This window comes from Simochromis diagramma, unplaced genomic scaffold (assembly GCF_900408965.1).
Source record: "Simochromis diagramma unplaced genomic scaffold, fSimDia1.1 OVJJ01000304.1, whole genome shotgun sequence".
NCBI lineage: Eukaryota > Metazoa > Chordata > Actinopteri > Cichliformes > Cichlidae > Simochromis > Simochromis diagramma.
In genome coordinates this window covers 18,469,123-18,481,658 of record NW_024387030.1, presented here as the reverse complement: position 1 = coordinate 18,481,658, position 12,536 = coordinate 18,469,123, and the positions used below count along the sequence as shown (strand labels likewise).

The following is a 12,536-nucleotide window of genomic DNA, read 5'->3' as shown; positions in this document are numbered from 1 at the left end:
ACTGTCAATCGTCTATTACGCAGAACATCATGATGTAAACAGTCATCACAGACAAGTGACATTCACTCTTGTGGTCTGAACATTACATTCGAGTCACGCCTGAGACTTTAAAGTTCAGCAGTGGCTGAACCTGAGAACCTGAGGAGTAAACAATCTCCTCTCCATCGAAGCGTTAAATCAAACTTTCCACGGTCAAAGTTCAACCCCCAGCACCCCACAATCAAAACTACTGCGTGGTTACCTGATACGTCACAGTTCAACAGGTGGACACAGTGATTGGGGCTTTAGAGGGGAACAGCTTTCAATTAAAGAGCTCCTGATGTGGTTCGTATGACTGAAGGCAGCTCCCCTGACAAGCCTGAGGAGAAACAGCTCTTTGATAAAGTTGAAAGCTACAAAGGCAAACGGCTGCTGTCAGCAGGTCTGCATGTCTTTATACCACAAACAATGGAACTGGGAAAATGGCAAGTTTGCTTAATGATCCCAAACCGATTGTTAACCAGGATCCCAGACTGAAATCTTAGCAAAAAGTTTAGCAGCTGAAACCAATCAAACATAACATTTTGAGCACTCACAGGTAAAGTGAATAACACGGATTATCTCTTCATTATGCCACCTGTTAGTCGGTGGGATATATTAGGGGGCGAGTTAGTCCTCAAAGTACTAAGAAGCAGGAAAAATAGGGAAGCGTAAGGATTTAAGCGAGTTTGACGAGGACCAAATTGTGATGGCCAGGCGGCTGGGTCAGAGCATCTCAAAAACTGCAGCTGGGGGTTCCCAGTCTGCAGAGGTCAGTATCTATCAATAAGCGATCCAAGGAAGGAACAGTAGTGACCCTGGACATGTGAGGCTCGCACCTTCAGGGGTCCAGTGGAGTCCATGCCTTGATGGTTCAGGACTGTTTTGGCAGCAAAATGTGGACCAACATAATATTACGCAAGTGTACAGAATGTTCTGCCTGATTGGTCTATAAGACAATAAATATATGACAACCCACAGCATCCTAAAAAGCACTCAAAGGATCATCTTTGTCTGCGTCCCTGTAGCCCTGAGGGCCAAAAGCCAGACTAGCAACTCAAATGCATTTGTTCTTGAAGAACAACACTCACTGGGATCAGGAATGATTCAATTTCATGTTACCACCAACTGGCAAACATCTGGTGTGGTGACACTCCCCCAAACACTGACGAAGCATCCAAATAGTGCGGAGGTCACCACCCAAAGCACCTGTTGCACAAAACTCTGCATGTGTGCAAAGATATAGCTCTCACATGAAAGAAACATCTGAACCACTCAATTAATGACCAACATGCTAAACTGCCATAACGTCAGCTGGATGCAAAGGCAGCTGGTATCGATCCGACCCTCAGCAATGGAGCCTCTCCGTTTAAGCAGCTTTGAGAAAACAGCCTGAGACAGACAAAGCTGACCATTCATCCAAACAATGCTAGGAAGACCAAGTGGTCTGGGTGTGGATCCATAAAAAGTGATTGGTAGAGTAGAACACACCCCACCGCCCCAGCAGCAGCAGCTACAGCCACATTTCTCAGCATTAATAACCCCACAACCCCACCCACCTAAAATCCAATACAAATCCATTCCCAACCCCCAAATGCCAGGGTGGTGCTGGTGGTGGGGGAGGGGTGGACGGCTCCTCCAGGACAGCTGGGTGTATAAAAATAAAAGCCCCCGACCAGCTGTGACTGTGAGAAATGTCCCATCCTCACCAACACCACACCCCTGACTCACTGTGAATTAAATATGCAGACAAATGGAGGGCTTACTAAATTTATACACATGCAGACGAGAAAGATTTAATCACACGAGGGAAAGCGTGAGTGCAGGAGCAGCTAGGGAGACCTGCACTATGGGAGGAGTGGTAGAAGGTAGTGTGTTTAATTGGTTTGCTTGAACAGGGTTGGGCCTTAAGACGCATCAAAGTGAGAAAGACATTTTCATCCAAGTTATTTCATTCTAACAGTTTTTAATAGGGATTTACAGCAGATTTCATGAAAGAATACAAGAAATATGGTCTAATATAAACAGTCTAATCAACTCAGAGTTTAAATTGAACTGATGTGGACATTTTTACCCTATTTTGTTCTAAAGACCAAAGAATTCACTGATAATATGAAAAAAAAACCCCAAAAACAAATCAATCAATCATCCAATATAGACGTAGTAAAACTTACCTGCAGAATATCACTGAGGTCCAAGAGCATGTCTGAGAAAAACCAGGTCAAGGACACTAATTTATCAGGTCATGATTTGTATTTTTCCAAACAGTCAAACAGAAGAAGAGCCAGGCTGTCATCGTTTTTAGGCGACCTTGAACAACAGTTCTCCAGGTTCTCTGAAGGTCTTTACTTTTGACGTTGGCTGTTTTTCCCACTCATTTTCACTCAAGTCCTTGTACATTACATTTCAAAATGTTTGTTAAGCAACTTAAAAGATTGACCTCTGAGTCATTCAAGCATAAAACAAACAAACAAACAAAAAGTTATGTACTCAGTGGATGAGCCAGAGTTTTATCTACATATAACAGCATATTTAGCAAAGAGCCGAGGTTAAATGACACTTTGTTACTGTTTCTTTGGTAAACACCAACATGTTAGTATTTTCTGCAGTCCTAAAAATCTCTTTAGGGCAGATAAACAGTATTTGAAATCATGTCATATCCTGACAGATGCATTTGGCCTTTCAGTTGATTCATCTACCGTTTGCTGAAGCCTCATCAGAAAGGGTCTCAGTAAAAGGATGGCTGTCAAGAAGACATTCATAAAGAAAGAAATGAAGCAATCAAAATTACACAAGAACTGGAATGAAAATCTGTGGCAAAAATGTCCAATTTGTGATGAACAAAAATGAGATGTTTTGCTTCAAATTAACTTCAATATACATGAAGGAAAGAGACAGGACAGCCATCAGCAGGCTACAGCCATCTGTAAAACACGGTAGAAGCTCTGTCATGGTTTGGGTCTCATTTCAGTCTGGTGCTGGAGCTCATGACAAAACTTCTGTAATTATCAATGCAGAAGAGATCCATCAGATACCATTTAATAGCATCTGAATGAAAACTTTGTTTTTCAGGATGACAATGATCCCAAACCAGTGCTAATGCAGTGAAAGCCAACCTGGATAGAACAAAATAACACAACAAAACTCACCAGAGCCCAGAATCACTGTGGCAGTGTGGAATCATTTTAACAGAACAAATAAAAAGGTAGCCAGCACCCTCTAGGAAGCCTGAAGAACCATTTTCATGATTTTCAAGCTCGTCTGAATTACAGAAACTCTATTTTTGTCTTATAAATGTGTATTTTTGAGCTTTTTAACTACACCTAGTCCCCATCCTCCTGAAATGTAAAGAAATGATGGGTGGTTCAAGAGTTTTGCACAGTACTATGAATATAAAGACAGTTTTATAGATCCCCCCCTACCCACCCACGAAACTAAGCGCAGGTAGATTTCCTGATTGTATGACTTTGCACATGCTCAGAGGGCACCAGCATAACCTTAACGACAAAATTCAAATTCAGTGAATACAAATCGAATGACACCCAAGTGTCACTTTTAACCAGGCGACTCTTCAACAACAATAATAATGGATTGCATTTATATAGCGCTTTTTGAGACCCTCAAAGCACTTTTACAATTTCACTATTCATTCATTCACACACTGGTGGAGGCAGCTACAGTTGTAGCCACAGCTGCCCTGGGGCAGACTGACAGAAGCGAGGCTGCCATATCGCGCCATCGGCCCCTCTGGCCATCACCAGTAGGCGGTAGGTGAAGTGTCAACGACCGAGACTGTCCGAGCCGGGGCTCGACCTGCCAACCTTCTGATTACAAGATGAACTGCCAACTCTTGAGCCACGAACGCCCAATAGGCCTGACAAAAAGACACAACATGCCTGACCAGGGTCTGGATAGCTTGTCCTCCCAGTGCCCGACCAGCTTGAACACACTGGTCTCTATGGCGACAGGTGCACCTGTCTCCAGGCTGCCTATGTGGATTAGCGGGGCTCCTCTGAAAAAGATCGCACAATGGAATTAGCAGCAGTGCAGATGAAATGCAAAAAGATAATCCCGGCACATCCCGTCTGGAAAGTGCAGATGATTCCATTAATCAGGAAAATAAAGAGCAGCAGGCCCTTCAACACATCTGGACCGTGGGGTGAGGAGGCTACTTAGATCTTATACAACAGCAGGAGATATTTAATCCTCTGATCTCCCCCCTCCTCCCCCCGTTACACATCTTAGTGGCTCTTATAATATTTCACATCAGTCACAAGTCCGTACTTATATTAAACAGCATTTGATTGCGGCAGCCATTCCTGTTAATGCTGGTCAATAATTCTTCTTAATGCATTTTGCCTCTAAATTTGCAGCCCTCAGACCTGATGTTTAACTATGAAATTGACAAGTTGAGATACCTTGGGTTGGGGTGGGGGACATAAACCCTGGCCGATCAATTCAGTGTTATTTTTAAACTCAACGACACCAAAGCTTAAAGACAGGTCCATAAAGAAAAGGTTTTCCCACTTTGCCCTGACCTCAATCCATCAGCACCTTTGGGATGAACTGGAGCACAAGCTGTGAGTCAGACCTCATCAGCCAACATCAGTGTTGGACCCCATTATTGCCCCTGTGGCTGAATGGGAACAAATCTCAGCTACAAAAACCTGCTGAAAGCCTGAAACACCAAGAGAGTGGAGGAGCAACAGATTAATGTGCGTGGTTTGGACATGAGATGCCCTGCAAAACCAAAAGAACTGAGTAGACTGCTGTGCAGAATAAAACAGGTAAAGGCTGTTGTTGTTGTTTCACACCAGACGCTTTATGGAAATGACCGCCCGTTTGTGTGTCTCTAACTGTAATTATCTGGCAAAAAAAATGATCACACCAGGTACCATTTCCAAAAATAACAGTCCGAGCAGTTTTGAGGACAGACCGCCTTAAAAGAGGTAAAAAGACCCAAAGTTTCTGGAGCGAGATCAGAGAGGCGGTGTGATGCAGCCAGGAGGCGGCTGTGGCTGCAGAGTAATTGCCCTACTTTCTGTGTGTGGCCACTCTCAGAAGGACACACTCAGAGGTCCATCAACATGTAAGAAGAGACTGTATTCAGCTGCAGTGAAAGAAGTTAATGATGGTAAAAGGCTTAAATAAATTCTGTATAATTTTATCATTTAAAACCTTGTTTTTGTTTTATTTCAGTAAAAACCTGGTCCTTAGTGCAAGACTCCAGTTCATCCACTGTCAGAAGCAAGCCATTTTAACTCCAACCGTATGTAAGGCCATCCTCCCTTAAAGTAGCTTTCTTCTACTCGCAGATCGCTCTGTTAGGTACGTCCCCTCTCAGTGACATCATACAGAACCAAGAGACAAGGCTAAAGATCCAAGGTCAAGATGGATTGGACACATGCAGAGGAGGGACAGTGGATATACTGGACAAAAGATGTCAAACACATATCTTACAGGCAGGAGGAAAAGTAGAAGACGGAGAAGGGTCATGGATATACTGAGAGCACAACAGGATGCTAAGCATAGGATGAGATGGAGGCAGATGATTCGCCACAGTGAAGAAGAAGCATAACATAAACAAGAAGTTTATGGGAAACTACAGAATTATGAGACGGCAGGAAAACTGAAAATAGAAAGAATGTATTGAAGGAAGGTCAGAAAGACAACTAGAAAATTCACAACACATGAACGATCGGTGAGCGTCTGAAAATGGATGAATGATCCCAACAGTGTGGCCGCTCCTCGTAAATTAAACCCCAGGTTTGACGGATGTTTCCCTTTTTTACTCCACTCTCCTTCTCCTTCCGTCTTTGTCCTCATCCTCCCCTGCGACAACATTACAGAATCACCCAGCTGTGGAAAAGGAAGCGAGCAGAGCTATTTTTACCCCAGTGACACTCTTCAAAACATGCACAAACAGACAGGCCTGCGCCAACACGCGCGCACACACACAAACACAAAAGCCCAGCAAACAATGCAGCAGGAATGCATTACACCCTGCTCGCCTCTTTTCATTAGGCAAACCTATCCCGGCCGTTCTGTGCAGCAGTTACATAACGCAATCACCCTCGGAGGTGAAGTGAGTCAGGAGTGAACCCACACTGAGAGCAGAAAAAAATAAATAAAGAGCTTCTGTGCTTATGAAAAAAGGATGAACCAAAAAGTCCCATTATCCCGATGATGACACATCACTCTCGACTTCAATAAGCTGCCGTTAGCGCTGTATGAAACATTTAGAAAGGCGGTGACAGGCGGCCCGGCCTCCGCAGGCTCACATCAAAAGCAACCTGCTGGCTTTATTGTGCCACCCTCCATCGGTATAAAAGGCGGGTTTGCAAATTTAACTTGCAACTTTGTCTCAGCTAATACTGAACATCTGCTCAACCGCTGCAGGAGGAGCGCAATAGAAAGGAAAGGGTTCCCTGGTGCATGCAGGAAAAGCAGCTCAGTTATGGAGGAAACTTCTTTGATCAGGCTTCCCCTCAGAGAGCATTCTTCATTACATTCATTTAAACCAACACACACAGGCAGATGGCTAACTTGCCAGCTTGACACACTTCAAATTTATCATTCTAGTTCAACTCAGCCTGATGTAGTTCCCATTAATCTCTCAATTTTGGCTCTCGGAGTCATGCTAATTTGCATTCCTTGACCCTACACATCAGACAGACACACTTACAGCCTAGAAAGTCAGCTAGCAAACAAAACTGCAAAGCTGATGTTTAAGGCAGATGGTGTATTGAGTGGTGAGACCGAGAACTATTTTCTGTTGCGAAAGAGGGACACATATCTGTTTGCCATGAGACAATCGCTTACAAGATGCCAGATATATGGCACCGCAGACACTTAACACAAGCAGTAAGAGGCATGCAGAAAAATATGTTTTGTGTATTTCTTCTAAGAAGGGACAGAGCTGTGAAGGCAAGCTTCATCCATAAAACAGGATGAAGCACAGCATCGCCATGGTAGGCCGTTCAGAGGGTGACTTTCATATAAACACAGGCAAAGACCTTCAATTTGCTGATACTTAATCATTATTTTGCTCTTATATCCAGATGTATTTTCTTCGTAAATGCTCCATAAAAACATTTAGACAAGTGAAATAATGCAGTCGAGCAGGATATGTAAAAGCAACCTATGCTGAACATTTTATTTTATTATTCTGAGCAGAAAGGATACGCGGCGTTCCCTCGGTTCGGCAGACCATGTAGATGCAGGCGGCGATGACGTGGGAGGCCTTGCGGCCACGGGTCAGGTGTTTGATGAGTGCCATCTTGTAGAAGTTCAAAGCTGTGTCCATATGGTGCTGGTTCATCTGTAGCTGGTTCCCCACGATGTTGATGTGCTGTTTCGCTGGGGACACAAACAGACAGACATCAGCTCACAGAAACAAAGAAAAGTACAAGTGTTCTGCAACCTGCAGACTTTTAGGATCGATACAGAAAAGAAGAAAAACAAGTTTCAGGGGAGAGCTCAGTGTGTGACTGCAAGGTTTGTCTTCTGCCTGCATGAGTGCGCCCAGAAACTGTCATGGAAAATAATTCTTGCATATTGGAAGCTTTGACCTGATGATGACATGTGATTCAATAAATTTACAGGGAGAATTTCATGGAAGTCCAAGTGATTTTTTCCAAAGAAATCTGACACATATCATCTATGACTATCCAAGAAGATTTAGTTGAAATGTAAGTGAGAGATGGACACGTGGAGAGTTAGTTTCTTTTCTGTGGATGTGTTTAAGAAGCAAATCATCACATCCAAAGAAAAACATGCCCTCCATACTCGCCTCATTTTAAGTTTATTATGACAGCAAAAATCAATTTGATGTCTTCTGAAAAAAAAATTCAGAAAGCTGTTACAATTAAGGGCATCATCCAAAAACAGTAACACACTCCAGCATCCATTCAATCAAAAACAATAAAGTATACCAATCAGACCCAGTTTAAAGTTTAAAGCCGGATATAACTCCCAGATCTAAAAAGTAAAGACAACAATAGTGCCCAAACCTTCCATTCTTTTACAGGAGACTATGGGCAAAAAGTCCATCGGCTCCATTCCTGATGATTTTAAAGGCTCACTCACTCATTTAATCATATTTAACAGAACATTATGTTCATTTTTTTAAATTTTGGTCATTCTAAAGTGGCATACACACAGAAAGCTATTCATCTGTCATGCATCATTCTGTGACTGATGGTCATACCAAGCTCCTATTGCCTCAGTACCTCTCTAATGAATATACCATGCTGGAATATGTCAATCAGTGATACACTGAGCCCATAAACCCTTCAGTCACTTGCGTCAACAACTAGAAAAGTTTAATTCAGAATTTACCCACTGTGCATCACCAGGAGTTATTTTGCCCACAGTTGCTTAAGCTCAGCAATTGTCATCAACTTTCTCTAGCAACTCAACATGGGCCTGAATGCCATGGTCATTTGGGCTTTTCATGATTTCTCTGGACTTTTATTTTACCAGGATGGAATAATTGCACGGCATACATCTTTGATGCCTTTAAATATATACTGTACATGCATTCACTTAAATATTTTAAGCGGTGTTCAAGGTTCTACGGTTTCTTATCTTAATGAGGCTCAGTGTTAACTTTGTGTTACCTTTTGATCATAATTGTGATTGTAATTGAAAACAACTGGTAATTTATCTTCACCAGAATGAATCACATTTGTTTGACAGCATTCACTGGACCAATGCAGGGAACAATGAGAAAGTCCAAGGAACTCAATCAAGATCTAAGAAAGCGAACTGTAGATTTACACAAAGATCTCTCGAGCCATTTCTAAACAACTTCAGATTCCTAAATCAGTTCAAACAACTGCACATAAGTGCAAGTTACTCAGATGTGTCACCACTTTGCCAATGTCTGGATGAACCCAAACTGCCAGCCTCAGATTAGAGGAAGTTGTTTATAATGTTCAGGAAAAACCCAGAAATTCCATGGACTGAAAGTGCCGGCCAAGAAAGAAGCTCCAAAATCAACTCTTACAAACTCGACCTAAATTTGCAGCTGTCCATATGGATGACCTTTGTGACAAGCATTTTAAGGACATCCAGGATATATTTTTTTTTTTTTTTTTTTTTTAAAAACATGGCAAGAGCAAAAAATGCTCAGCTCAAGGCTCCATAACAGGACTTTGCAAATCAATGGGTGACGTCACAGACGCTAGATCCATCCACTATACCGTATATGATAAATCCAAGCAGAACCCTACATGGCAATAATAATCCTTTAGGGAACAGCCTCCCCCAGTAGTACAAGGTGTCGTTTGTTCCGTCTTCCTCACATCAGCCCCAAGCGCTCGGGGCAGATGGCTGACCTGAGCCTGGCTCTGATGAAGGTTTCTTCCTGTTTTAATCCTACTGTCGCCAAGTTCTTGCTCAAAGGGGATCATCTGATTCTCTCTATTATTGTAGCGTTTTTTAAGTTTAAAGCATCTTGAGATGACTGTTATGATTTGGTGCTATATAAATAAAATTTAATTGAATTACCTCCTATAGGAAAATTAAACAACCCATCAGACAGTAAAACAACAGTCCATATTCAGAGCAATAAAAAAAGCATTCTGGTTAGCAGTTTGCTACATCAGTATGGTGGTAATTACACAAGCATCACTTTATGCCCAGCATCGTCGACAAGCATGTCGGGGCACAGACACCTGTAGAGAGGCAGACGGATTTCATTATACACACATGTGCAAATGTAAATGGGCACACAAAGACCTGCATAACCACATCTTTACACGCAAATAACAGAAAAAACACGTTTTCCACAGCTCAGTGCACGGACCAGTACAGGTGTAGCCACAGGTGGAGGCTCCAGAGAGACTTTATAATTACAGTGCTGCAATGCATTTCTGTGAGTTCGTGACCTCAGATAAGCTCCACATGTCAAACATTCTCATGCACGCAACCAGATGTGTGTAACCTACTAAACTGAGTTGGGTGTCTGGGAATGTGAGAGACTCTGCTCATCGTGTCTCATTGTACTGCTCCAGCATATGTCTGACGAGCTCGTGTTGACATACGCATACCCCATCGCCGTCAGCCTAAACCACGTCTGGATGAGTGTTTGTGGTCTTGATCTCTTGCGTCACCAGCTCTAATAAAACTGTACGTGCTAGTTTGGCGGCAGAGAATTTTATGCACAAAATTGATTGTTGTGGCCTTAGTAAATCCAGTAGAATGAATAATCCTGGGTTATACGTCTTCTCCTATTATTTGACTAATCCTCCTACAATTCATATGCAATAAATGCAATATGTTTGTCTCTCTGTGAGCTCCTGGATTAAGACGCTCACATGTAACTGCAACAGCTCTGCTTAGAGGCCTGACAGAGACGTTTGTTTCATTTCATTACAGTGTTATAGAACTGTGGCGGGAAAAAGGGTCAAATTTTGATCACTAAGTTTCTTATTTTACATAATTAAATGATGTTTAAATGTTTACTTTACGACATGGAGAGAACTGTAACGTTACTGTCAGGACAAAGTTTTCTACAAGATAAATGCGACAGCCGGGGTGGGAGGAAGTCTTTTACTACATCGCCAAAGCACCATCCTATTGTTAAGATGCCAATTGTTGTCCACAGAATAGATAATCGAGTGTAGGTAGCTGCTCTCTAAAGCTGTGTTTACACAGATGTGGAGAGCCCTGTTTATTCACAGATAGAGGGCAAGTATGAGGAGAAAGGTTAGACCAACCACTGAGCGCTGAGTCACAGTTAACTGTGTTCACATACAGGAACGGATGATTAACGCCACAGTAAGTAATTAGTGGACATAAGTGGACAGGCAGCCAAAACAGGTAAAACAGCTTCTCCGACTATGATGGTTCATTTTACATCTAATTAAAGGTAACAGTAGAGTTATAGGATAGTTAGCTTAAGTTATTTAACAGTGAAAAAAAGTACTCAAAAATATACAGTGATTAGTGCAATTACACATCAATTTGTTGGAAGACAAATTCACACATTCTCATGAACTTCGAAATAATCGATTAAAAATACATAGGAGTGAGCACCAGTTTGTGAAAGTCACCATGTTGCCGCGACATACATAAAACATGTTACATATGTGGTTAGAAACAAATCACAGTCACAAATCGCTCTTTCAAACTGTGACCATTTAACATTCGCCGTTTTCTCTCCTCTCTCAGTTGCACCTCTTCCTCCTGACCTAAAGCCTCACCTCCTGAACTTGTCAGGGCTCTAACACAAGTTCAAGTTCAAGTTCAAATTTTATTCACCACATACAGTGGCAGGTTGCCCTGCAGTGGAATGAACCTGCCCCCCGACCATACACACACACACACACACAACACAGACATCACATGGGGATACAAGTCAGAGAACAGTTGCATTAGAGAAAAAAACACTGAAATGTACACTACAATGGGAAAGTACAAGAGGAAAAAAAGAGACCTCTGCTCATGCTGGGCTATAGAGGACAGCATGAGAACAGGAAACAAAAAAAAAAAAACTCCTCTGCACAGAAAGCACATAAATGTCCACAGTACAACATTATGTTTACACCTGAAAACATGCATAAACATGTTTATTTATTCCTGATATTGTCGCAATCACTTATCATCAGCAGATCAGACATGCAATCCTCCAGTCTCTGGACACCTGAAAAGCAACAACAGCAGCTTGTTATTAGCTAACATTAGGCCTGATTGTCCTCAAAATCCCACAATCCCTGTGATAAACAGTTTGGAACCAAAATATTTTTAAAATGGGGGCTGCCCCCCAATACAAGGTTTTAAAAAAGGGAAGAATAAGGCACTGAAGTTGTTGCATCCTTTGCGAAAATGTTCGCTGCCATCCTCTCCAACCAAGTTTGCGTCACAGATAATAAGTAGGACAGAGTCTCAGGATGCAGCTTTAATTAGAGCTCTTCCTCACAGGTTAAAGTTAGATTACTGGCCTTTACCTCACTCTTCAGCTCAAACCCCCAAACACTCCGTAATCGGAGGCTCTAAATAAAAAAAATAAACACCACCTTATAACATTCACACCGACACAAACTGGGACACCCTGAAGGAGAGTGGCATTTACACATACATCTGATGGAACCATCCAGGGAGCTATAAATGCACTCCAGTCTGTTTTTCTTTTTAAAGAGGTAAGATAAGGACAGCAAAGACGAACATGTACACTGCTCAACAAAGTGGAGGAGATATAGGCCAGTTAAATCTTTCAGTGTCTCACTGACAGCCGTATTAAACCAAACACGGTGTTTGCAGTAAAGGAAGAAGAAGGCAGAAAATGTGACTGGACGTGCGATGCTGAAGTACAGACAGTCTGAATGAATGAAGAGTTCATTAATGGCAGACTGACTTTTTTAGAACTGGCCTGCATCGGTGTTACAATCAGACACGAAAGGTTCAAGAATATAACAACAAGGGATCTGATCCATCCAATCGTCCTTTTCTAGTTTTCTAAATCTCTTTTTTTGCTAGTTTTTCTCCTGTTGATTGGCTGTAGAGCAGGGCGA

The 12,536-nt window shown here is 42.2% G+C and overlaps 1 protein-coding gene across 1 annotated transcript in view; it reads right to left on the bottom strand.

Moving 5' to 3' along the window:
• The window catches only part of brf1a (BRF1 RNA polymerase III transcription initiation factor subunit a), a 133,485-nt gene that overhangs the window by 102,837 nt on the left and 18,112 nt on the right, over positions 1-12,536 (bottom strand). Inside the window, exons 4-5 of the mRNA XM_040041591.1 lie at positions 7,204-7,377; positions 2,193-2,224 (exon numbers count right to left, since the gene is read on the bottom strand). Of these exons, the coding sequence (XP_039897525.1) occupies positions 2,193-2,224; positions 7,204-7,377 (206 nt within the window). The remainder of the gene's footprint in view (positions 1-2,192; positions 2,225-7,203; positions 7,378-12,536) is intronic.